The 27008-nt window shown below is 42.6% G+C and overlaps 2 protein-coding genes across 3 annotated transcripts in view; one reads left to right on the top strand and one right to left on the bottom strand.

Annotated features, from left to right (window-relative positions):
- Nucleotides 1–13332, bottom strand: part of COL4A2 (collagen type IV alpha 2 chain) — a 229927-nt gene extending 216595 nt beyond the window's left edge. Inside the window, exons 1-3 of the mRNA XM_039326369.1 lie at nt 13186–13332; nt 12657–12737; nt 12448–12508 (exon numbers count right to left, since the gene is read on the bottom strand). Of these exons, the coding sequence (XP_039182303.1) occupies nt 12448–12508; nt 12657–12700 (105 nt within the window). The 5' untranslated portion in view covers nt 12701–12737; nt 13186–13332. The remainder of the gene's footprint in view (nt 1–12447; nt 12509–12656; nt 12738–13185) is intronic.
- COL4A1 (collagen type IV alpha 1 chain) overlaps nt 13036–27008 on the top strand; it is a 163367-nt gene continuing 149394 nt past the window's right edge. Inside the window, exon 1 of one of the 2 annotated variants that reach the window (XM_039326372.1) lies at nt 13036–13172. Coding sequence is in view for 1 of the 2 variants with exons in the window: in XM_039326370.1 (XP_039182304.1) it covers nt 13526–13615 (90 nt within the window). In the remaining variant the exon portion in view is untranslated. Of the gene's footprint in view, nt 13173–13391; nt 13616–27008 lie in introns of those variants that run through there. The other variant, XM_039326370.1, reaches the window with a different exon arrangement.

The raw sequence follows: 27008 nt of genomic DNA, 5'->3' as shown, positions 1-27008 counted from the left end.
CACATTTAGACTGCCCCCCCCCCCATCCAAAGCAGGGATGCAAATTGAAATGAAAGTCAAAGTTTACATGGGAGAACTATAGCTGTCACTTTCAAGATAATAGGCATGTGCTAGAATTATACAGGTCTCTGGTTTACTTATTGAGTTTATTAGCCATCTTCCAACGTATGTGTCTATAGATATTTTAATTAAAAAGATAATAAATATTACATAGCAGAAAAGCAAAAATAAACCTAAGGTATTGCAATATTAATAAGAAATAGCTGGACAAAACAAAACTGGAACCAATGCTGCAGTTACATCAACTTTCCTTAGGTTAGTATTCTTCAGCTATATTGGCATCACAACTGCCACAAACGCTAGGCATTTTGAGACAAAATGTGGAAACTAGTCAATGTCCAAATATCTTCATCTTATCCAAGAAAGATCTTAATAATGGCAGTAGGTAAACCTCTTAGGAAGATGGCAACTCAAATACAGATATCAAAATTAAAAAAGCTATTTTTCTCTTGCATTTCCATCTGCCTAACACAAATCCAGAGTCTTAACATTTGGACTTTTTGTTTGTTTTTTTCACCTTAGATTGCTACCTTTTTTTATACTTTATGCTTTATATGCCAAAAGTCTAGTAAAATCCTTTTCAGCATTCACAGTGTAATTTCAATTCTTCTGCTCCTGATTTGTGTTCTCTTTCTCCTTCAAATTCTCATTTTAACTATTAGTCATTCTGAGATCATTATCCTGCAGCTTGTGTACAAATATAGGAATCTCTGGCCTCTTATATGGACTGTTTCAATCTTACCAGCATTCATTCAAATCAGTCACTGCTTTAAAAAACATATATCCTAAACTAATTCAATACCATATACTACCCATCTCTCTTTAATGAAAAGACTATGCTCTATCACTGCTATTGCCAAGACCTAAATAGTTATTTTGTTGATATGGTGTGCAGGTAATATGAGACGCCCTTTCCTGAAGAAGCTAAATCTTGCTAACTAGATTGTGCAACCTTACTTTGGACAACTACCCTTATTTCATCAGGTTGACGGGAGCCTGACATTCTAAAAAGAGAGATATTTATACATTTTAAAATATGATTACTGAATAACTATTATTTAGTTCTTGCACTGGACAGGGGATTGGACTAGAAGACCTTCAAGGTCCCTTTAACCCAATGATTCTGTTATTTATCCAACTAATATCTGCATAATGTTTGCAATTCCATGAAATGAAGAACATTAAAGTCACTTTTTTATGTTTGCATAAAGATACTTAGTATCTTTAGATATTCAAAATAAAGAGATATGTTCTGCAGCAGATGGAAATCATACTCTATATCCTTGTGTGTCTTTTAATTATCTATTTCACTTCCTGGAGCACATGTTTTGGTACATGCAGCATCAATCTTTATCAATTCCATTATAAACACCAGCTACACCTGATTGGATTAGCAGTGTTACATACCATGTAATGGCAGTGTAGTGAACTTTCATCAGGATCAAAGCAGAGGGCTACACTTCCATCTGTCACACGGATTCCTCCATTCCACCCCCTTTTCCCCTAGTTTCCTTCTAGGCACAGAAAGGTTTTTGGTTGTGATGCTCCATCTGACTAGCACCTTCAAAATACTTTCCTGCCCTGGTTTGGTTGGGAAGAGATATTTTTCTTCTTATCCAGGCAAGTAAGCAGGATACAGGGATTCCTTTCTCCCTTGGTTGACTTCATATTCACATCTGCTGTCTTCAGGATGGAGCCATAATAGGTGATCTATGGTCCTCCTTCCACCTAGCTTTTAGTAATTTGTATGCTCTGCTCATTTCCCCCCTTTTCTTATTTTGCCGCTGACAGAAAGGTGGCTAAAACAATTGAGTAAGATTTTGTAAGATTTTCATATTTAGTCAAGTTTCCCAATTGTTTCTGAAGTTCTTTTAATGCTACATTACTTATTTGAAAAAGAGCCAATATGATATAGTGGTGAAAGTGCTGGCCTAGAATCAAAAATCTAACATAATTGTCAGAACCCACATTTCTAAGGGGGCTCTTTCTAATTCTAATTCTAACTCTATTCTTTCTATTCTTCTGGGTTCTGCCATGCTCCTGGAGTGGAGGGGGAAAACTCTGCGAGCTGCTTCTTTGTTTTTCTCTATCACTACAATGTAACTTTCACTGTCTCCGCATACACGCTCTTTGAACTGTCTTTCCCCTTGAAGTCAGTTCGAAGGGGGTGGGGGAGAAAAGAATGCAACTAGCTTGTCTTCTCTTTTGGAATGGAAGGTGTGAAGACCCAACAAACATCGCTACAAGCCTGAGACAGTCTGGCATTATCAGCTTTTTCCCACAACAGACTTAACACCTGGGGATTGGCCCATTTGAACTGACCGGATGAACTATTGGGATGGACTATGCTTGGGACACTTTTAACCTATTGATCTGAGCAGGAAACCCTCAGATCCTCTCTATTATGCCTGCTATCAGCTTCTCATAATAAAAGTTTCTTTTGAAAGAAACTGCTTCCACGAGTTCTGCTTTCTTAGGATGAGGTTTTGAAGTGGGCCCTGACATTAGACAGGATCTGCAGTAACAGTCAGCCTGGAAGGAAAGTCTTTACCGGGGGACTTGGCAAATCATGTCAGACAATGGAACAGAGAGAGAGGAAGTCTGCCATGGGGGGGGGGAAGCCTCTCGCCGAGCAGACCCCTACAAATACTCCAGCTCCGGATCCTTGATCTCCTCAGAGGAGGAGGTGGTGACAGAATGCTACCACAAGCCCAGGTGGTTGATGGGCATTAGAAGGAAGGAAGACTGGGAGAAGAAGGTCAGAGAGGTGACACTCAGGTGGGGCAGTCATCAGCTGGGCTGGAAGGAGGAGATGGAAAAGTCTCTCCATCTCAACAAGGATGAAGAGGATCGCCCGGGGCACTCCAGCTGATTGCTGGAACAGGCAATCAGCATGATGAATATAGCCCTCGACTCCATGAAGGAGGAGAAAGTCAAACTGTACCGGGGTACCATCTGCCTGGGATCCACCAGAGAGCCAATGAAGGGGAAACCAAACCCGAGGTTCCAGATCCTTCCGATAGAACCATCGAAACCACCACAGTCGCCGCTGCTGCAACCACCCTCCATTGTGTGGAAACTACGGACAGAGAACATAACAGAAAAAATGACACCAATCCATCCAGAAGTTCCCACTGCTAGACGTGAAGTTCCATGGGAAGCCACGGCGCCCGGGATTCTTTTTAACCCAGGTGCTAAACTATATGGAGGAGTATGGCCAGGACATCCCAACTGACCAAGCCAGAATTCACATCATACAAGGAGCTCTGGATGGCATCGCAGAGGACTGGGTCGTAGACCTCCATGATTCAGATGCCCCGGAGCTGCTGAATTTCTATCAATTTATGGACTCCCTCAGGCACTGGTTCGAAGGCTCCTTAGCCAACCAGAAAGCCCAGGAGCGGATAAAGACGGTGAAATAGGGCAGACCACCAGTGGCAGAATACATCCAGGAATTCTGAATCCTGGCCAGCAAGCTGAATTGGCCAGAGTACATCCTGCTCAGCCATTTCAAAGATGGATTGAATTACGACCTCTACAATGCCTGCCTCCCTCAGGGAGACCCTCATCGGCTGCAAGACTGGTACGTCCTAGGTGAGGAAGCCGAGATCGACTTGACCAAGAGGCAACACAGAGGGGGGAGATCGTGGGGGAAGTCACCATTGGAGCCAGCCTGCAAGACAGCAAAACAGTCATCGTCCACCAAAAGAACCACTGGATGTTTCAAATGCGGGAAAGAGAGGTACCATGCCACTGAATGCTGCTCTCACACCCCACTGGGAAATCTGAATGGACCCCAGCTGGGAATCCCGGAAAACCACCAGTGAAGCCTAAGGAGACGGCCATGAAAGGCACGGAGGCCATTGAGTTCCCCACCTCAGCTCCATGAGGAAAGGGAACTCCGGCCCACACTGGAGGGATATCCCATTCATCTGATGACAGCTCCGAGGTTAAACCCCTGGTAAGTGGACCCACTGTGTCCCTCACCAGGACAGTAAAGTTGTTAGCCCCTGATATGCCTGAAGCCATAGAAGTCAGGGCATTAATTGACTCTGGTTGCACCCGCTGCCTTATAAGCCCAACATTAGTGGGGAATTTGGGAAATCTGGTGAGGAGGCTGAAGAAACCAATCTGATTTGGTCAATTAGATGGGTCCATAGCAGGGGGGATGCCTGCCACCCTAGCAATGCTACCAATTCAATTCTCCCTGGGGGACCACGTAGAGACTATAACATTTGTGGCAACCCCTGGCATGGAATGCCCCATGATCCTTGGCATGGTGTGGCTGGCCAAGTGGAACCCACGGATGGACTGGAGGACAACAGAGCTTAGATTCTCGAAAAGGGAGTCGACCAAGGCACCAGCTCAGCCCCCACCAAGGGAAGCCCTGACCGAGAAAGCCGCAGTAGGGGAAGAAAAAGAACTACTCGAAATACCAGAGGAGTATAGAGACTTGGCTGATGTATTCAGTGATGAAAGATCTGATGAATTTCCACCTCATCAGCCCATGGACTGTGCGATAGAAATCAGATTGGGTGCGAAACTTCCCAAGCCTAGATTGTACTCCATGAGTCCACAAGAATTGGAGGAAATGCAGAAATTCATAGATAAAAATTTAGAAAGGGGTTTTATTCAGCCAGCAAAGCCAAAAACTGCTGCCCCTGTATTGTTTTGAGAGAAGAAGGATGGGACTCTTCGCCTCTGTGTTGATTATAGGGCTTTAAACGCAATAAGCAAAAGCAATCTATATCCTGTCACCCTCATGAAAGACATGTTATCCCACCTTTCGAAGGGAAAGATTTTCACCAAACTGGACTTAAGGGAAGCTTACTACCAAATCAGAATAAAGGAGGGGGACGAATGAAAGACATCCTTCAATTGTCCCTTGGGGTGTTACCAATTCTGGGTTCTACCTTTTGGGCAGCAAGGAGCTCCTGCCGTATTCATGCAGTTGATAAATGATGTACTAAGGGAGCACCTGTACAAAGGGATACTCGTTTACCTGAATGACATCCTTATATTCACTGAGACCATGGACAAACATGTCAAACTGGTCAGAGCAATCCTAAACAAACTACGGGCATCTTACCTTTATGCAAAGGGGTACTCGTTTACCTGGATGACATCCTTATATTCACTGAGACCATGGACAAACATGTCAAACTGGTCAGAGCAATCCTAAACAAACTACGGACATCTCACCTTTATGCAAAACTTTCTAAGTGTGAATTTCATAAGGACAAGATTGACTACCTGGGATACCGCATATCCTCAGAGGACATAGAAATGGACCCTGAGAAAGTCCGAGCAATGCTAGAGTGGGCTCCCCCCGCAATAGAAAGCAGAGTTTCCTGGGATTCACTAACTTTTACCAACAGTTTATCCCCTCCTTTGCCCAAATAGCCTTGCCAATCACGAATTTACTGAAAACCAGGGGAGAGGGAAAACCCAAGCTGAGCCAACCACTAAAATGGACACTAGAATACTAAGCCACATTTGAGAGACTGAAAACGCTGTTCTCCCTAGAGCCAGTACTAAGGCACCCTGACATCAACAGACCTTTTGTAATTCAGGTAGATGCCAGTGATGTAGCTGTGGGGGCTGTTCTTTTACAAGAGAACGATGAAGGGACATTACAGCCCTCTGCCTATACATCAAGAAAACTAACTGAAATAGAACAGAGGTGAGCAGTCTGGGAAAAGGATGCATACACAGTGCGATGGGCTCTCCTCACTTGGCGGCACTTTTTGGAGGGGAACAAAATTCTTTTCCATGTGTGGACCGACCATGAGAACCTGGAAGCACTGAAAATGCCCAGGAAACTAACCCCTAAGCAAGCACGGTAGTCACAACACTTCCACCATTTCAATTTCATGCTGAAATACTTGCTGGAGGGGAGAAACGTCCTGGCAGATGCATTATCCAGAATGCCACAATATAATAGCACTCGGGCTACTGTAACAAAACCACTCATGCCGGAAAAACAACTGGCAGCATAAGTAACTACCTGAGCACAAGCCAAACTCAAAATACCTTTAACAAGCCAAGCAGGAACTGAATTTAGAAAAGCACTAGAAACCGATGAATGGTTCCTAAGCCACAAAAACCTATGCACAATCATAGATGGACTACCATGGGTTGGAGAGAAATTATACATACCTAAAAGCCAGAGACTTGCATTCATGCAACTATGCCATGATTCAAAATCTGCAGGCCATTTTGGGTTTGTGAAAACACTATACCTAGTTAAAAGACAATTTTGGTGGCCATAAATCAAGAAGAACATTGAACACTTACATGGCTGCCCAATTTGTGTCTCAGCAAAAAGATTGCAAGAAAAGTCACCTGGGTTGCTGCAGCCGGTAGGAACCCCCTCAGCGCCTTGGAGAGAGATCTCCATGGGCTTTATAGTAGAACTACCAGATAGCAGCGGAAACATAGTCATCTGGGTTGTAACAGACTTATTTTCCAAACGGGGAATTTTATCCCCTGCTCAAAGATTCCTTCTGCAAAAACACTTGCAAAACTGTTTGTTCAGCACATATATCAACTGCATGGAGCCCCACAGCACATTATATCCGATAGAGGGGTGCAGTTCACATCAGAGTTCTGGAAAGTATTCCTAACTCTGTTAGGGACCACCCAAGGACTGTCATCTAGTCATCATCCGCAAACGAATGGTGACACTGAATGGTCGAACTCAATACTAGTACAATATTTAAGATGCTTTATTAATTACCAGCAGAACAACTGGACCGACCTGCTCCCATTCACCGAAGTCATCCACAATAACACCGTTCATTCCAGCATGGGCTACACTACATTCCAAGTAGCCACGGGGCAAAGCTTTAACCCAATGCCAGAACTTTCCTCTGCAGAACCTGCAATCCCTTTGTTAAAGGAGTGGATTGCACAATTAAAGAATACCTGGCCAGTTGTCAGAAAAGCCTTAGATGAGGCTAGGCAAGCATATAAAATGCAGGCAGATAAAAAGAGGAGGAGAAAATGTTTACCTATCCACCAAATACCTAAAATATTTACAACCATCCAAAAAGCTGGGGCCCAAATATGTAGGACCATTCCCCATTGTTAGAATTATAAACCCGGTAACAGTAGAATTAGAACTCCCAAAATCCCTCAGGCAAATCCATCCAATTTTCCACTGCAGCCTTTTAAAATGTGAGCAACAGTCACCATTAAGACCATCCATTGCTCCTCCCCCTACTCCCATTATGGTAGAAGGGGAACAACATTTCAAAATTAAAAAAATCCTAGATTCTAGGAAATACCATGGCTCCACTCAATACCTAGTGGTGTGGAAACATCTTCCATCCTCCCAAAACGAGTGGATCCACAAACGCCATATTAAAGCCCCTAAACTGCTTAAGAAATTTCACATCGAATATCCGAACAAACCAGATTAACCTATATATGTATTTGTCTCTATTTCTCCACAGATGGATCTCTCTTTTTTTTAAGGGAGGCAGGATGTCAGAACCCACATTTCTAAGGGGGCTCTTTCTAATTCTAATTCTAACTCAATTCTTTCTTCTTCTTGGTTCTGCCATGCTCCTGGAGGGGAGGGGGAAATGCTGCATGCTGCTTCTTTGTTTTTTTCTATCGCTACAATGTAACTCTTTTGCTGTCTCCGCATACACGCTCTTTGAACTGTCTTTCCCTTTGTTGTCAGTTCGAAGGAGGGGGGGGGAGAAAGAATGTACCTCCGGGCAACTGGCTTATCTCCTCTTTCAGAAGGGAAGGTGTGAAGACCCAACAATCATCGCTATAAGCCTGAGACAGTCTGGCATTATCAGCTTTTTCCCACAACGGACTTAACACCTGGGGATTGGCCCATTTGAACTGACCGGATGAATTATTGGGGTGGGCTTTGCTTGGGACACTTTTAACCTATTGATCTGAGTGGGAAACCCTCAGATCCTGTCTATTATGCCTGTTATCAGCTTATCCTAAAAATAATGACAATGAATCATGCCCTTCATCCACACAGTGACAATGAAAGATTCTACTTGCCAAGGCAAATAGGTGGGCATGGAATGTTGCAAGTACATCAGATGGTTCAAGAAGAAAAAAGGGCTTTGGGAGAATATTTGAAAAACAATAATGAAGATGCATTGAAGTTAGTATGTCAGGAAGGCTTACTGACTACTGGAGAGACCAAACTGGCCTACAAGAAAGACCAAATGAAGAACAGAATGGAGGCATGGGAAGACAAAGCACTACATAGTCTTGTGATTTACATTCAGATGCTTGGCAACTGATTCATATTTATGACGGTCACAGTGTCCCAGGGTCATGTGATCCCCTTGTGTGACCTGACAAGCGAAGTCCATGGGGGGAGCCAGATTCACTTAACAACCGTGTTACTAATTTAACAACTGCAGTGATTCACTTAACAAATGTGACAAGAAAAGTCACAAAACTCACTTAACAAATTTCTCACTTAGCAACATAAATTTTGGTCTCAATTCTGGTTGTAGGTTGAAGACTATCTGTATGCCCACTTACCACACTTTTAATGGGAAACTTGTTCCTGTTTCTCTGACATTGATCTTTGCACTGTTCTATCCCCTTCTCTCCTTCTGACTGACTCAAAGAAGCTGATAGATGATTACAGGGGCTTTGGAGGGTGTGTGTGGCTTCTGCACTTGAAGTGGAGGCATGGGGGTGTGTTGGGGTGCTAGTTGGCTATCCCCCCAAAATTCCCTAGCTTTAAAACAGCTCTTAGGTGGCAACAGTTACCCAGCATGAGGGGTTCAGGAGAAAGAGATGCTGGCAGTGATAACTCCCAAAAATGAGGGGCTCAGAGGCAGCTACAAGCAGGGGAGGGAGGGGAGGCAGGGAGGGGGGGCAAATAAAGGAAATCAAACCTGACTGACAGGAGCATAGTAACCCTTCCCCTACTCTGCAGAGGGCAGATCCCCATCATCCCCGGCCTGGCAGGGGTCTTCCTGCCTCACCATTGCAGACAAAGGGAGGCTCCAATGAGAAGGAGGAGGAAGAGGGTTTAAGCAAGCTTAGCAACTGGAGTGGGGACCCCCCCAAAAAACATGCTTCATGGGTAATCACCCAGCACAACAGAAATGACTAAAACTGGACTTCCGGTCCTGCGTGGTAGCGACTGGTCACGGGCTTGCAGACTGCCGCACCCCCGCAGCCAACTTTCATCCTGCCTGGAGACCCTAATGAGTCCAAGCCACCCTGGAGAGGTAGAGAAGAAAGAATGGTGCCCCGGTGACTCTGGAATGATGGCGGCCATTCCATTTGTCTTGGGGTAAGCCTTCAAACCCGACAGGAGAAAGGCTGTATTTCATCGATCAGCCCAAGCTACTTGCAACCAGAGTCCAAAAGAACTAACCAGAGCTACAGTAAGCAACATGCTTAAAATTGGATGAGGAATCTGATTTTACCTTTTCTATTCTATACTTAATTTCCTGGAAAAGATCCCTGAGAAGCAAAATACCTCCAAAAGTGAAGGAGGGGGACTTCCGCCCCATCCTTATACTAACGGAAGCAGAGAATTAAAATTTCTATGGAGGATCAAAATATATGGTAGTGAAATAAATTTATAAACTTGAAAGCTAAAATTTAACTTTGGACAAGTTTAAGATTGTTGAATGGTTAAGACTCTTATTGTAAAGACCATTGTTCATATTGAAAACTAAATAGATGCTGACACCTAGTGGAGGATGAAGATTTTGACAGCTATGATTTCTATAGAGAACTTGCCAAAACCTGGAAAAAGCTAATGTGTTTGTGACCTTTAAAGCTTTAATAATAAAGAACAGCTGTGACAAAAAAAGACAACAATCTGGGCTGCAGACAAAGAGAATTATAAACTTTAGAAAAAAAAATCTTTTTTGAACTCCTTGGATTATAAATACCTATTTAACTAAATAAAAAAATAATGGTGTTTGGAAGACACCATCAGAGACATAAATGGCAATTAGATGGTGAACCAATTGAACAGGTTAACATCTTTGTATATTTGAACGTAACTTTTTCCAAGACTGGATCTTGGGTTTGCCATCATCAACAAAGTACATTTAGAGTGAAAGCCCACCTGAATCTACTGCTTAAACTAAAGAACCATAGTTATCCAGGGTCCTTAGCCCCATTAATTAAGGTATATAAAGCTAAGGTTACCACTATTCTCTTGTATGGAGCAGAAGTTTGGGGTCTTTAATCAACCACAGTCTTAAAACAAACACAGTCCCAGCATTTGAGATATATTCTGGGTGTAGATCCAAGAACATCTGCTGCAACAGTTAGAGCTGAATTGGGAATTCATACAATTCATGCTCTATCCAAAATTAGAGCTTACAACTACTGGTGCAAAATCAATGAAATGGAGACTGATAGACAGACCCCCCAAGTTATGTCTACTAGAGCAAATAAAATTACAATCACAAATCTCCTGGATCACCAAGCTAACAAATTTTGTAAGAAGCTGTGGTCTTCCTGTCTCTTATGTAATAGGAGAACAATTCAAAAAAAGAGTTGCCCAAAGAATTAAGGATATAGAAGCACCAAATGATATAGTGATCCTTAGTAAGGTGGGTAACTTGAAATGGCTGAGTAAATACAAACATACTTTTCAAGTAGTCAGCTATTTGAAGTTACAAATGCCAAAACACCTTAGGGAGATATTTACGCGAGCGAGATTCGAACAGCTTGACACAATGGTCAGATATGGGAGATTCCTTTCTATACCTTACAATGAGCATCTCTGCATTTGTGCAGCGGCAGAGGTAGAAGACCTGGCTCACATACTATTTGATTGTTGCCTGTACAAGAGGGTGAGAGACAGGTACCTTGGTCTATATACCAAACGAATGACTCACTGGGATCCCCATATCAAAACAACTTACCTTATGTGCAGCCAGAACTTGAAAATAACATTTAATGCAGCACAATATTTAAACAAAATGGTTTGGTTGAGATCTGCATATGTGGGACTGATTGGGGTAGATTGCAGGGATGACTCCAAGATATAATTTTATCACATTTTATCTATATTTTAAATTACTGTATTTTAATTTCATTTTAGATTGTATTTTATTCCAATTTCATTTTAAGTCGTATTTTACTCTAATTCCATTTTAAACTGTATTTTACCAAATTTCATTTTAAATTGCTTTTATCAAACTTTTAGTAATAATTTGTTGCTGGAACTTTGCACTTTGATATGGCCCAAGGGCTAACCAATAAAGATTTATTATTATTGTGTAATCATGGGAGAGGCTTATGTGATATGTTTCTGAAGCTAGTTTTGTGGGATGAGACCCCTTGTTTAATCATTGCCTTGGCAGCAGCTCTTGTTTCTATCCTTCAAGGCCATTTTCTATCCCCTCTACAGCTTGTTCGTTTTCATGAACTTTTCCTTGGCTAGTCTTATGCAATCCACAGTCTGTCCCTTAACAAGCAACAGCAATGGTCTCCCTCCTGTTTTTCCCTGTTTGATGGAGGTGGAGCACTCAGAAAGAGTGCAAAGTGATCAGCACCCAGCATCTTTTCTTGTTAAAACTGTGTCTATCCCACACATGTGGGGCAGGGAAGAGGTCCAAAGAAAGAAATGGAAGCTACTTGGAAGCCATTGGGTTATTTTCTCTACAGCACTTCTAGTCACCTGATAACTAGATACCGCGTAGATACCTTGATAAGGCACTTTGTGAATAGAGGGAGAGATTTCCACAGTTGTTGTCTGTATTTCCAAAAGATCCAAATCCATAATTACCTTAATCATGATTTATTTATTTAACTTTTTTGCTTTGGGGATTACCATAAAATATAAACTATACCATAAACTAGCTATAAAGGCAAGGTACACAGAGCACGGTAGCCCAAATTTTGGTTGGCTTGTTAGCATGTCAATCATTCATGCACACATAGTCAAAGTAGTTCCTATCAGCCTGACTTTGTCTGCCTCATGAGTTGCTTCAGAAGAGGTCCTGGAGAATTGGAAAACTTGTGATATTTCAATTGGTTGTAATATTCTGCAAATATGGGTTGTTTAGTTTTTATACTTCAATAAAAACATTAGTGTCTAAAAACCAACATGACTGATATTTTCCTTATTGTTTTAAAACATATATGAAACAAATCAATTCATGTGAGTTATATTTTTAAATGCTGTGCCTTAAAATACTTTGTATTCATACTTTAAGACATATTTTTGAACAGAGAGAAATGGGGAGGAGAGTTCAAATTCTTTTGTAGAAAAAAAATAGTAAAAAGTGCACTACTGAAAAACAGCAAAGATGATTGAAGAACTCTGGCAACAGAATTGGCTTGATTTGGAAGCAACCCTAAAAATGTTTCTCATAGTTTTGTTTTGATTTTTTTTTTTAATGATGATGATATACTTACAGCTTGTACGCTGGCAGGAAGAAGCACAGTCCATACCACCAGGAGGATGATTTGCATATCCCTGTACCAAGACAAGATTGAAATGGTTATAATTCACCACCAGGCCGGCTCTTTTTTGAATGTCTTACAGCAACTTTAAAAAAAATGCTACAATACTTTCCCTTCCAGTGGAAATGGCAGTTACTGCAGAAAGAAATAGATCTACTTACTGCCCAGTCCAGCATCCTAAGCTGAAGTGTGGAGTACTTTTCATGTCTGTTTGTTTTCTCCTTGTTGAAAAAAGGATGGTCCTAGAAATCAAAGGGAACACAGTCTTGAAAGAGAAATTAGGGCGGGCAGAGGCATGCATTTTTCACGGGGGAGGAGAGAGGAGCGGGATTAGCGCAACCTGCAAAGGTTCACCAGAGTCAAGTTAAGCGGCACCTTCCTCCTGGAGAGGCTAAACAGACCCCCCAGGTTGACGATGGAGGACATTCCCCGCCTCTCCCGACTCCTAAGGAAAGCAGCGCTTCGCTCAGGAACCACGCGCCGGGTGGAAGAACCCCTCAGGGGGCTTTCCGGGCTAGCGCGAGGCCGGGAGACACACCCGGAGCCCTGAGACGCTCGAAAGCAGCGACCGAGGAGCTTTCCGGCATCCGGGGCCACGAAGGGAGCGAGAGAGAGCTACTCCCCAGGCGGGCTCAAAGCCGAGGGCGGCGAAGTTGAGGCGCTCACGCCTTTTGCAGGTAGTGGACTCACCTTCCAGCTCCCTCAGGCTGCCGCTCGACCAGCCCGCATCCTTCCTCCGGAGGCGACGGGCTCCTGGCTTTGAACGGGCGCGGGAGACAGCGGAACCGGCCGACTCCTCCTCGGCGGCTCTCCTGGCTCTCACGCTGTCCCAGGGGCCGAGGGGGGGGGGCGGAGACAGGCGGGGAAAGGAGCGGCCGCTGCCGCCCACCCGCGGGGCCCAAGAATCAAGCTCGCCTTTCCGGTGCTTGAGACGCTCCAGGCGGGACACGGGAAAGGAGGCTTACACTATCAGCCCCGCTGGGCACGGCCACGTGTGAGCACCGGTGGGGCGGTCAGCATTTTCCCGGCGATGGGCAGCAGCCTGGCGGGGACGGGCATCGCGCTCCTCTTAGCGGTGCTGCTCCTTCCAGGGCGGCGGTCCTGGTCGGAGGCGGCGGGGGTGAGTATTGCCTACCTGCCTCGGACGGATCGCTTGGCTCTTCTCTCCCCCTTTTCCCTGCACGCGGCCGTCAGCGGGACCCGGCCGCCCCACCCTCGGAGCCTTGGCTGAAGCCTTTACTACATGTCGAAGAAGCGTTTTTTGAACGTCCCAAAACCGGTGATATTTCTTCCTATATCCAGCAGCCCCCCCCCCCGAAGAGACCACACACGAGGAGGTCTTTTTCTTTTCGGGTGCAGATGTCTGCCGCGGCTAAAGCTGCTCCCGATGCAGAAGACAGGGAAGGGGAATCTGGCGTCGCCTCGTAGGCTAGTCGTGGTGTCACTTGTTAAGATAGATTCAGTGGCATGCCGGATGTACAGAAGCATTATGTGTGGGAGTGATGATGTACTCATTACAGATCTGTTGGTTTATTTGAATAGCAACCTAAAGCCCTGCATGCATTAGTGGTTTTATTACATTTGTAAATAAATAAATTGTTGCTATCATATAAATGTTTGGCATTAACTTCTGAGGTGAGACAATTGCCTTTGTGTTTGAAAACAGCCACTTTAGTTTTGGAACATATGAGAATTTGACAACCTGCTACTTTGCTGTTCAGTTTCGTTTATTCAAGTTGCTTGAAATTCATTGTTTCAACTTATCCTGAAGATGCCTCTGTAGTGAGCTACAGACATACAGAGACTATTTTTGCATAACTCATGGTAACTCACGGTCCATAAACTGAATGCTTTTCTGAATGAAATCAATTACCTATGCTACCACAATGAGCCTTAAATTAGCCCTCCACATTGTAGTCTGATAATATATTATGTGAACCCACTCACAGATTTATTGGGGTGGTATAGATGGAACAATGTAATCTCACTATTTATTATGGGAACCTCTAAATCCATATTTACATCAGGAATAAAGTGCATGTAACTCTATAAACTTAACTTCTGTCTAGATAAGATGGATGTTTTACTGCTGTTGGGAAATTTGTTTTTTGTTTTTGTTTTCAAACTATTTGAATGAAACCATGTTCTCCAAAGTACCAGACTTTCAATGTAATCAATCTCTTTCATCAGTTGCTTATATGACCTGTAGGGTCATAAAAGCTTCCATTATTTAAAATTTCTGGGCCATCTTTACCTTGCCAGAAAGGAAGAGCCTGGATATCATATATCTTGTTTACTTTGCTACCATTCCAAACAATTTTATTCTAGCTTGCCAGTGACTGCTTTTTCCCAAATTACTTATTTTCCTTTCTGTAATCCTATCATATGTCATTTTTTCCCTGATAATTTCATCACAATTGATATGAAACTGTTTTACTCAGTGCTCCAGGGAGAATAGATGAAGAATAAAATAAAATAATTTATTTGTTCCTATCCATTTCACTGATTATGATTGATTGGCATTGATTGGCAAATATCAGTCTAAAACAGCGGTTCTCAACCTATGGGTCGCGACCCCATTTGGGGTCGATCGACCATTTCTCGAGGGTCGCCAAACAAGGCGATCCGCCATTTTTCCCCCTCGGGGGGTGGTGCCGTGCATGCGTGCCGCGCATGGGGGCGGCGCCGCTCATGGGGCGGCGCCGCGCATGCGTGCGGTGCCGCTCATGGGGGCGGTGCCGCGCATGCGCGGCACGTTTGTGTGACAGGGGTTGCTGTCACACAAACGTTGAGAAGCACTGGTCTAAAACAAAGGTTCTTAATCTTTTTCTGTCATGTCTGAAGAAAACTACAAATCTCAGAAAAATGATCTTAATGAGTTAAAATAAAAAGAAACCATACAGAGACTATGTAATTGCATATCAATCTGGGTTCAGGCCCTGGCATAGGATTGAAAATAACTTTGTTACCCTGTTTGATGATCTCTGACAAAACTAGGATAAAGGGAGAGTGACTCCCCTAGAAGCCACAGGGGGAGTGATATATCAGCCTAGGGTGAAGTATAAGTATACAGTATTATCCAGTTATGCATTGCTGCCCACAGTCAGAAAAGTGATATGCTGAGGGCATTGTTTTGATGCCTAGAGGACGTTAGAAATAAGATCAGGAAGAAAAGACTTAATTCTGAAAGAAAAATTGGCTGTGGATATGGAAATCCTCTGATTCTAAAGATACATCTCTCTGTTTCTGAAGAAGGTTGAAGCCTCTTGGACAGAGGCTATTCATGATTTAGGGTTTTCCTGGATGTTTGGCACTTACTTGAGCAGCAAATATGATGATATTTAGTGTACCCATTGCAACTGTTTCTGGCTCAGGAAACATGGCACACAGTTACGCAGACCCTTATCACTTCACAATTGGACTATTTAATGTATTCAGGATTCTGCCCTTAAAGACCGTCTAGATTCTAGGAGCTTAAACCACTAGTTTGCCAGGTAATAATGAGCTCTTCAAGAGCTGCCCATCTAACACGTCTACTCTTAAACTACTTAGATGCCAATCAACTTCCAAGTACAAATCAAAGTGATGAAAATCACCTTCAAATTCCTACAGGATCACTTCAGGACTTGGTTATCTGATATCTCCCATAATAAACTAAATCTGTTGATCCAAAAAGATCTAGAAGAGACGTCCTAGAAAGTGGCATAGAAATATTAAGGAATAAAATGAAATAATAGACTTGGCTAAAATATATATAATAAGAACAGAAAAAATCTGGATTTGTATTTGCTACAGCTAATACCTGGAAATGGGTAGAGACCTTTGTCTCTCTATATATCGAAATATAATCAATTTCACATTATTTTGTTAGTTAGAGCTTCTAGAAATTGTTATTTAGTAATATCTAAAGAGCCATATATTAGCTATTTCTGTGCTTAGTACAGATAGTCCTGGACTTACAAAATTACAACGGCACTGAAAAAAGTGATTTATGACCGTTTTTCACATTACAACCACAGCAGCATCCTCATGGTTAATGTGATCAAAATTCAAATGCTCTGCAACTGATTCATGACAGCTGCAGTGTCCCAGGGTCATGTGGTCACCTTTGGCAACCTTCTGACAAGCAAATCAATGGGAAGCCAGATTCACTTAATAGCCGTGTTACCAACTTAAGAACTGCAACGATTCACTTAACAAATGTAGCAAGAACGGTTGTAAAATGGGGCAAAATTCATTTAACAACTGTCTTGCTTAGCAATAGAAATTTTGGGTTCAATGGTGATTGTAAGTCGATGACTACTTGCAGAAGTTTTTGACTGGGCAGCTAAAAGGGGTCTAAATATCTATATTGTCCATCACATTCCTCCATTATAGCCTGCTCAGTCACCTTTCCTGTAGGGGTGGGGGAGATGGGTGGTGGGAAGGCAAATTGAATGTAGATTCTCTGGAGGTAGAAAAGATCTTTTTAGCAAAAACCTCCTAGTAAATCACCTGATAATCTTGTTTTATTTCAGTAAAATTATTCCTTTTATTCTTGTATGTATTATTGAACATTTTAATCAGACAAAGAAAAAGAATAACAAGCTAAGTAAAACAGTAGAAAGGAAGTGAAAAAAACAAGGAATTTGCAAACATCCTTGAAATTAAAGTTTTAGTGTAGGTGGAGGTTCGTTCCCCGAGCTTGTGGGCTGGTTTCTGAACATTTCGCTATCAGGCTAGATAACATCTTCAGCAGAATTTAGGGGATGTCGGTGTCAGTGTTCTTCTGCTTATAAGGGCTTCAGGTGTGGTCAGTGGGCCTTGTGATGGGTAAGTTGTGGATGTGTCAAGTGAGGGTCTTGTGGTGGGTCAGTTGTGGATGTGTCAAGTGAGGGTCTTGTGGTGGGTCTTGTGATGGGGAGATTACATCAGATCAGGGTCATTAGGAGGTGAAGTGCTGCCAGGGGAGGGGGCTTGCGTGGGTTGTTTGAGGGTCGGTGCTGCCTCTGGTTGGCTAAGCAGTTCATTTGGATTCTCGGGGTTGTAGGTCAATCCCGTCTGTTGATGGAATTGCTTGTGGAGTGCCAGGCTTCAATGAACTCATGAGCGTGGCGGGTGGTAGAGTGGCCAATGGTTTTTGTGTTGCTTCAATAGAACTGGTGCTGTTTGGTGTCGGGGTGGGTAGAGATTAAGGATTTGGTATCTTGGCATTTGATTGCCAGCCAGTGTTCGTGGATCCTGGTTTTTAATTGATGTGATGTTTGTCCCACGTAGAATTGGTTGCAAGTGTTACACTTGATTTTGTAGATTACACTGTTTCTTTCATCCTTCGGTATCTTGTTTTTGGTTCTGGATAATTCCTGGTGGAGTGTCACTGTTTGTGGGTTTTTGCTATTTCTAGGGGTTGGAGAATGCTGGCTGTCATTTCCGACACCTCTTTTCTGTATGGTAGGGTTAGTTTTATCCCACCAGTTCTACCTGATGTAACCGACCCATCACAAGACCCATTACAAGACCCTCACTTAACACAACCACACCTGACCCATCACTTCACTTGTCACATCCACAACTGACCCATCACAAGACCCACTGACCACACAGAAGATCACTGACACTGAACTCCACTGAAAATGTCACCTAGTAACATTTTAATGAAACGTTTGGAAACCAACACACAAGCTCGGAGAGTGAAACTTCACCCTCATCCTACACCTGAGCTACAGATATTCAACACTATTGTAAAGTTTTAGTGTTTCATTAATTGATTATAAATAACTGTGTACATTTTAACATTTTAAAAAACTAAAAATTCACATTAAACCTTAAACAGAATATAAATATCAAAAAGAATAGTCAGCATAGTATGAGTCACAGTACAGACAGAGCATGGCAAAACTGACTGGCTGCAGGATGCCAAAGGAGCACAACAAGGCTATATCCTCTCCCTTTATTTATTCAAACTATTTGCTGGGTATATCAATATGATGCTCTGCTGATGACACTACCCTGATGGCCAAAAATGTAACTAGTCTTCAAGTTTTCATGTTAGCCTCGCAAGGTAATTCAGAAAAGAAGCGCAACCAGGAGTACTATCTCTATTCTTATCATAAGATTACATTAACAGTATTTTGCAAATCTGAAAATACACTTTCCTCCTTTCACTTTTACTTTCCCCCAAACTAGGAAAAGTCTGTTTAGGGTTGCTTTTACTATCTCTCTTCCTTCAGACTCAAATTTCATTTATTAGACTGTTGCACAGGCTATGGCTTTTCCTCTTGTCTCCCAGTTAAGTTTCTGTGAATGGTTAGTTTAAAATATAGGTAGTCCTCAGCTTATAACCATTTGTTTAGTGACCATCCACCAGTGCAACATATTCAGGGCTTGGGTTTGGAGCTCTCTTTCCTACTACCTCCTCAGTGAGGGCATATGAATTGCAAATTGCCTGAAGGGGCCTGATTCCCTCCCCCTTGGAATTTGCAGGAAGTTGTGCATGCAAAGCTTTAGTGCCACAGGGCGAGAACCAGCCTAAGGAGCTTTATTGAAGGTAGGTGAAGGGGATAGACTCAGTGTGATTCTGAATGGTGTGTGTGTGTGTGTGTGTGCACGCGCGCGCGCATGCAACTACTTCTACAAAACATGTAACATAAACGTCCTTGACAAATTTTCCTCCCACCAGACAGAAATCCAACGTGTTCAATACTGGCTGTGCCCACCATTTCCAAATGCCATCCCTCAATAAATACATTCAACTGACTTATTACAATATAAATGAGGCAAGAAAGAAAACCTTACAGTGAGTTTCAACTTCTCCCCATAGTCTTCCTAGTTGTCTTCTGAGGCTTCACGTGGGGGCCAATGGCTCCAGGAGTCCTTCTTTCCTCTGCAGCTTTCACAGGCATCTGGGCGATGGTAGAACCTGGGAAGATCTGTTGCATGATGACTTTTTAGTGGATGGCTGGATTCAAACCCAATTCCATGGTTCAAATGGATGGAGGCAGCATCTGGGTCAGTGTACTCTGCTTCCAAAGGTTATCTGTGCCGGGCTGAAAGACAGAACGAGAGGTCCACTCCCCCCTTTCTGGGTGACTCTGCCAGGAGAGGCAGACAAAGGAATGGAGAACAGAGGATAAGAAAAAGAGAAGTAGAATAGGGGGTGGGATAGCTTGCAGACAGAGTTTGAAAAGGCATTAATACGGCAATTGTTAAAGAAACAGATAAGACCAGTAACAACAAAATGGGGACACCACAGATGAGGACAAAAGAAAGGCTGGATTCTGGTAAGAGAACAACAAAAAATGAAAGGTCTCACTTCTGAAATTGAATATTTGCAACATGTTTAAAGAGGACTTAAGGACTTGCAGCTTGAGAATGCCGAAAGCTCCAAATAATTTTTATAAGCCTAGTATTTTGTGTGTACAATTTGTAAGGGCATGAAGAATCTACCTTTAACATTTATTTTAAAATAGACCACATTATTTTAGAGATTGAAAAATGCTTATATGTTCCAGGATTAGTTCCATAGTAGTTTTACTGATCAATAATAGAATAAGAAAAGTAACTTAATAAGAAGGTTATTTCCCTACACAAGCAAACTTGAGCTCCTGAGGCTCTTTAAGGTAGACACACCTCATGTTTCAGGAAAAGGATAATCAGATAAAACTCATTTACAACACATACAGAAAAAGAAGAATGAAACCTTTTAAGTTCAACATTCCCTCCTGACAACTTTGGGCTGTTCTTACAAGGAGAGAGAGAGAGAGAGAGAGAGAGAGAGAGAGAGAGGGAGAGAGGGGCGGGGGGGGGGAGAGAGAGAGAGAGAGAGAACACATTTCTCTTCACCCTGTTTGCTCGCCAGACAAACAGAGTGAGGATATTTTCCTTTTGGTGGTTTATTTTAATTTATTTTTAAAATTCTTGTCTCTAGGGATTAGAGACACCCAAGTTACATTTATCTCTCACACAAAGACTTTGACACACATACACACACAAAGACAAAGAGAAAAGGAGAGGAAAACAAAACACTCAGTTTTCATACCCTAGTCATTCCCTCTATAAACCTCAGTTAATTCAAATTAGGGAAAGCACAAAGGCTCCCGGACTGTGGCGCAGGCAGCAGAGGTCAAGCGTCCAGCCATCAAGTTCAGAGGGGATGCCCAGCTGTGCTAACCTCCTCCTTGAGGCTACTGCAGCTGTGCTCGCTCTCCTTGGCCAGGTTGTTCATGGTGGGTGCAGAAGGGCAAAATGTGTGGGTCAGAGGGAGGCCCACTCCCTCTCCATGCAAAGAGACCCAGCTTTGTAACCAAAGCATCCTCAGCAATAGGATGGGAGACCACCAGGGGATGGTGAAAGGGCAGCAGGGCTGTGGTGGCCAAGTGCTAAGGCAAGACTTCCCTCAGACCCTCCCTCCCTCTCATTCCAATCTCCTTCCTTCCTTCCTTCCTTCCTTCCTTCCTTCCTTCCTTCCTTCCTTCCTTCCTTCCTTCCTGTTTCCCTCCCCTCCTTCCCTCTCTCTGTGCCCAAGAAGGGACGGGGGGGGGAGAGATGGGCAGCACTTCTCTCAAAGAATAACAGAGTTGGAAGAGACCTTTGAGGCCTTCTAGTCCAATTCCCTGCTCAAGCAGGAGACCTATACCATTCCAGACAATCTCTTCTTAAAAGCTTCCAGTGATGGAGCATCCACAACTTCTGAAGACAAGCCTTTTCACTGGTTAGTTGTTTTCACAAGTCCTTAGTTCTAGGCTGGTTTTCTTCTCTATTATTACCTTTTGATGCTTTGGAAAATAGGTTGACCCCTTCTTCTCTGTGGCAGCCTGTCAAATATTGGAACACTGCTATCATGTCACCACCCCTAATTCTTTTCACTAGGCTAGACATACCCAATTCCCACAAACATTTGTTGTATGTTTTAGCCTCCAGCCCCCTAATCATCTTTGTTTTCCATACATTAAGGTCAGATTGTCCCCCTGGTTTGGTTTATAGAAAAGTGGCCACGAGCAGAGCCTTCTCAGAGACAGCAAGTTATTGAACTTTCTCCCAAGGAAAATATGAACAGTGCATCCCTCACCCATTTAGAGGCAACTCCAAACACACTGTTCAAGCAGGCATATATAGAACAACAACACATTTTATGGTCAAACAGCACTAAGTAAATTACTACTAATATTTTTCTTTCTTTTTTTTTTTTTTTTATTTAAATTTTTCAAAAGTTTTACAAATAAAAATCCACCCCCCCCTCCCCAACCACCCCACCCCCCCCCGACTTCCCAGAACTGAATATAGGATTATTTAACAAATATTTTAAAAATAACATTTGCAATTTATAAAATAATTAATAATAATAATAAAAATCACAGTAATAATATATATAATAATAATATACATAACATGAACTTTAAAATGAATAATATATACTAAAAAAAAAAAAAAAAAAGAAGAGAGAGAGAGAAAGAAGAAAGAAGAAAGTAGACGAAGAATAAAGCATATATATATAAAAAAAAAAGGGGGAAAAAATATATGAATAATAATACGTAAAAAATGTATATATATAAAAAAGAAAAAGAAGAAAGAAAGAAAGAAAAAACAATCATTACAAATTATAAAAAGGCTAAATAATATTTTTCCATATCCAGATTTTGTTGTATAAAATTTATCCATTTTAATATTTTTCTTTCTTAAAATACACACTTTTAATATTGTTTTAAGCAGTGCTGGTGAAATGTTTTACAATAGCTGTCTTTGAGAGTTTTCTTGTAAACACTCTGGATTTCTCCAAAACATTTAATTTTGAATTAGAAGTTGATTTAATAAATTGGGCAGAAGAAACAAATGTTTAAATACATTTAAATCCAGTGGTGGGATTCAAATAATTTAACAAGTGGTTCTATACGGGGAGGTGGGGAAGCTGCCACAAGGCAGGCTTATCACGCCCCAACACTTGTCACGCCTCACCTGTTCGGTAGTGACTTTTTCCACTTTCTCCTTCTTCCTCCTCCTTTGAACAGCCCTTCATTCCCGTTGCTGCTTTTTCAGTCCCAGAGTTTTGTCTGGAGCCTGTGCAGAGGGCCTTTGGAAATGAAGCCCTGCAGCGATCGGGTAGAGTGGGAACCATTCCCTTTGCTTTAGACTGGCTCCAAAATGGGCTGGAAGGAGTGGGCTGAGGACTCCAATCTCGCTTTGCAGAAAGCAAGGGGAGGCATGTGAATGCACACCAGTCTGGTGTATTAAAAGCCAGGGTCCCCCCCCCCACTGCTGGATTTTTGCTGCCATACTGTTTAGCTTTAAAGAATACTTGATGCAAAAGGCGGATCCTTCCTGTTCTCATTCAAGTAAACTTTAAAGAAAGTTAAAAAGTATGGCAGTGAAAATCCAGCAGAGGGGGAAAAATCTCTCATGTATGGGGAATCTGTACAGCCCGCCCCCCCCCCCATGCCTCTGCCTGTGTGCTCGGCCTGCTAAACCTCATTTCTAGCCAGATGATCGATTTAGCGAAGGCAGGGGGGGGGCATGCTGCCAAAAACAGCAGAGTCTGTGTGCACCTCTCCTTGCCCATGTCAGCCATTCTCTCACAGCGTGCTACAGCTGATCCAAGATGGCCAGCCAGACAACGAAGTACTGCCAAAAGCAGCAGAATCTGTGTCTGCATCTGCTACGCGCTCACCTGCCATGCCACGAGGCTCGTTGTGCCAATTGCGCTGGTTCCGCTGCTCATGGCTACAGGCCTTGAGGCACGTTACACCAGATCGTGGAGATCATGGCTGACACGGGCAAGGCAGGCACACACACAGACTTCGCTGTTTTCAGTGGTGTTTTGGTGCCTGGCCCAGCAAAGTGGAGCTAGGCATGGTGAGGTTCACCTCGCCAAAGCAGAGCCAGATGAGGAGAGGCCCAGTGACGGGGTGAGGCCAGAAGGGGCAGGATAGCATGAGGCAAATGAGCGGCAGCTGTTCCTGCGCACCACCAGCCCCCAAGCATTTGCCGTTTCCTATGCGCGCGCTGCAAGGGCGCCCAACCGGGTTGGGGTGGGCCAGGCCTGTGGCAGTGGGGGTTGGTCCCTTGCCATTTCTGGAACAGCTCTGGGCCCTTCACAGGCTGGCCTCGGCCTGTGGGCCTTGTGTTTGACATGTCTGGTATAAGGAATTCACTGTGGAATGTGATGTCATCCTGAGCTTACTAAAAACACATTTTTATCTGGTGACTTTACCATGGGAATAAGCCCTTAGTCATTTGACAGCAAAATATTAGAAAAACTCCTTGTTCTTCTTTCATGGAAGCATTTTTAAGACAAACTGACCCTGGAAAAAGAAATGAAGAAAACAAACCAAATAATCATAACCTGATGGGAAGAGCTGTTAAATAGTGGAACATTCTGCTCCACTATCAGGGGAAGATTTAATGGATTCTTACACTGAGCGGGGGGGGGGGGGGGTTAGCTAGCTGAATTATAAGGCCACTTCTAACTTCCATGTTCCATGATTTTGTTATTATGTTTACAATTATTGCAAGACAGGCTCTCCAGGCAGATGTACATATTCGGCTAAAATGTGGTTGGTTTGCTTAATGGATAGTTTAACTTATTTTTTTAACAATAGTTAAGTACTAACGTAATTTCCTGATACACATAAAACTTTGAACCATATGCTAATTTCAGTCACTGGATATGTGCACAAACTGACAGACTACATTTTAGCCAGGCATGTGCAAATATAGCTAAAGTGGTTAGTTAATGATTCAATGTTTTATACAAACCCAGGTAATTGGGTTAATCTAATGTAATAATCCAGAATTCAAATAACCATAAATTAATATACTGCATAAGCAACTTTCATTTTAAAAAATATTTTAATAATTTCCCTACTCAACAGAATAAAGATTGGATTATCAATGAAATGATTTCTCTGTTCTAAATCTTGATGATACCAGCTTTCTTCCAAGCTATAGTAAATTGTTTTCTATTGGTCGCTTGTTTTTTAGGGGAAAAGTATTGAGAACAAATACAGTTTATCTTTGGGTACAAACAATAATCACTTATTTCAGGACATAGCTACTCCAAATTTATGGTACCTGATTTATCTAATTACAATAATTTTTAGGCAATTGATAATCTGTTGTCACATTTATTTCATTGGGTAGCATCTTTTGTTAATGTTGGTAAACCAGCAGCTCATGTGATTGACTTTGTATGCTTTATGAGCAGATAGGCTCATAAGAAGAGGTACCCAATCAGAAAACTAGAGCAGAAGAAATTATCTTTGTATAATTGCTTTGGCTGACCTTGTAAGCTCAGAGATTCAAACTTGTCTACTTGGAAAAGCTAAAGTCTTTTAAAGTCTTCAATGAGAAGAGCATCTGGCAGTCTACTTTGTAGTTATTGACAAAGGTTATTGAGAGGATTCCTCCCAAAGGACAGGATGCTATGCGGAAGGAAATAGGGTGGAGAAAATAAAGTACACAAATGACTGTAAGACTAATTTTTGCTATCAAGACTCACTCGTGATTACTGTGTCACCTTTTTTGCATAGGAATGAGGCAAAAAAGATGGGTGTGTATGGAGGCAAGAAATGAAGGATAAAGGAAGAACTATTTTTTCTTTTTTAAAAAATGCATTATTTTTGTGTACATTTTTCCTTCACATTTTTATTGCCCAAAACTGTTGCAACAGCCTGTAGGTAAATCTTGCTGATTTTTGGTGCCTAAAAGGGAACAAATGACCTTAAACAGAGCTGCTGGAGCACAGCCCACTAATCAATAAGGGTAGAACAGTAAGTACATTGTGCCACTTTTATAAGTTCAAACATGTGCTTGAGCCAGTTTTCAAACAAATTCACTTCTGATTTTTCTCCAGTAATGATCTAGAGTATTTCTTCATTTGCTTCATCTTCTTGAGCTCTTCAGTAAATCAAGGAAGACTTTGGGATGTGAGGGTCATTTCACAACCTCATCAACCAAGTTGGTCATTTCAGTGATCCAGAGATGAACTAGGCACTTGGTGAAACTGTCTTTGAAATTGCTAGAAAACTCTCCAAGCATTCACCAGAATCCATCCAGATCCACAAGGCATCTGGTGGGCCAATTTAACAACACCTCCTGCTGCAGGAATTCTAAGAGGTGGTTAACCTCTGGTGAGCCAGAGTCATCCAACCATGGCATTGGATACCCTGTAACATCCTCCATTTTTAGTTCACCTATCAGTTGCTCTGAAGAGAAGATTGGATGCAAAATACTGTCATGAAGTAGGCTGGACTTGAGATAACTTGTGTCAAACTCATAGATGGCCTCACTTCCTAATCTAGACCAGATCCTCCTCTAGAGCACAGAAGTCCTCCAGCTCTAAGGTACTGCCTCAGCTAGTTCTCCCCAAAAAGCAGAATTCTTGAAACAGGCATTGTTTCAAACAGGAGCTTTTATTGAGAGTCAGTGAAAACAGAAAGGCAAGGCAAGACCTAAAGACTTCCTATACAAAATGCAACATTAAAACATTCCTTTGCAAACCCCTTGCCAGAGTCCAACAGTCTGGTACTTCTTTAGCCAATCCACAGATGCGAAGTTATTATGGGAACCGGTGTGATAAGGAACGGTTCTCAGGCATAATGTCATCTCTAGAATGGAGCAGAGATAAGGCAGATGGCCCCTGGCACATGCCTCCCCCTTCTTCAGAAGGGATACATCAAAGATGGAGATTAAAAAGTAAAGGAAGTACATCTACTAGTCCACTCCCAAATAAACAAAATCCCCCTCCCACCAGAAAATGGCAGAGCCCCGGAAAGGTAAAATAGAGGGGATTTGACACGCTGCCCCCCTAAAAGAAGGAGAAATCCACCTGGCAAAAATACAAAACAATAAAATGGGAGAAAAAGAGAGGTGAGGTTAGTCAGGGTAACACGCATGAAATTGTTTGAATAATCTGGGGGCTTCAACATGTTTTTTGTGGACCCATTCTTTTTGGGATGCTGGGAGGTCTTGGTTACTAAATACTGGATCGTACCATAGTATTTACAGGAATCTAGGATTTCCTTGATTTTGAAATGTTGCTCCTCCTCTACCATGTTGGGTGGTTGTGCTGGGGAAGCTGCTGGTTGTAAAGGCGAGGTCATTTCAGGTTTTAACAAACTGCAGTGGAATACAGGGTGAATTTGCCTTAGGGTTTTGGGGAGTTCCAATTCTACTGTTACTGGGTTTATGATGTGTTTGATGGGGAATGGTCCCACAAATTTGGGCCCTAGTTTCTTGATGGTTGTAGGGACTGCAGGAACTTGATGGACAGGTACACTCAGTCCCCTATGTGGAATGGTTTAGGCTCCATTCTCTTTTTGTCTGTCTGAGCCTTATAAGCTGCTCTGGCTTCATCCAGTGTTTTTCTGACCACCGGCCAGGTATTTTGAAGCTGCTTGATCCATTCCTTAAGGGAAGGGATGGTGAACATAGGAGATTTCAATACCAGTTCAGCTATATGCTCCAGGTGACCAAGAAGGTACTCTGCTCTGCAGCAAAGTTAGCAGAATCCTTCAATTGTCACTTAAAGTCACATAAAGGCA

This window comes from Crotalus tigris, unplaced genomic scaffold (genome assembly GCF_016545835.1).
Source record: "Crotalus tigris isolate CLP2741 ecotype Arizona unplaced genomic scaffold, ASM1654583v1 scf7180000024340.7048381, whole genome shotgun sequence".
In the NCBI taxonomy this organism is placed as follows: Eukaryota; Metazoa; Chordata; class Lepidosauria; order Squamata; family Viperidae; genus Crotalus; species Crotalus tigris.
This window is presented reverse-complemented; position numbering and strand designations above follow the sequence as displayed.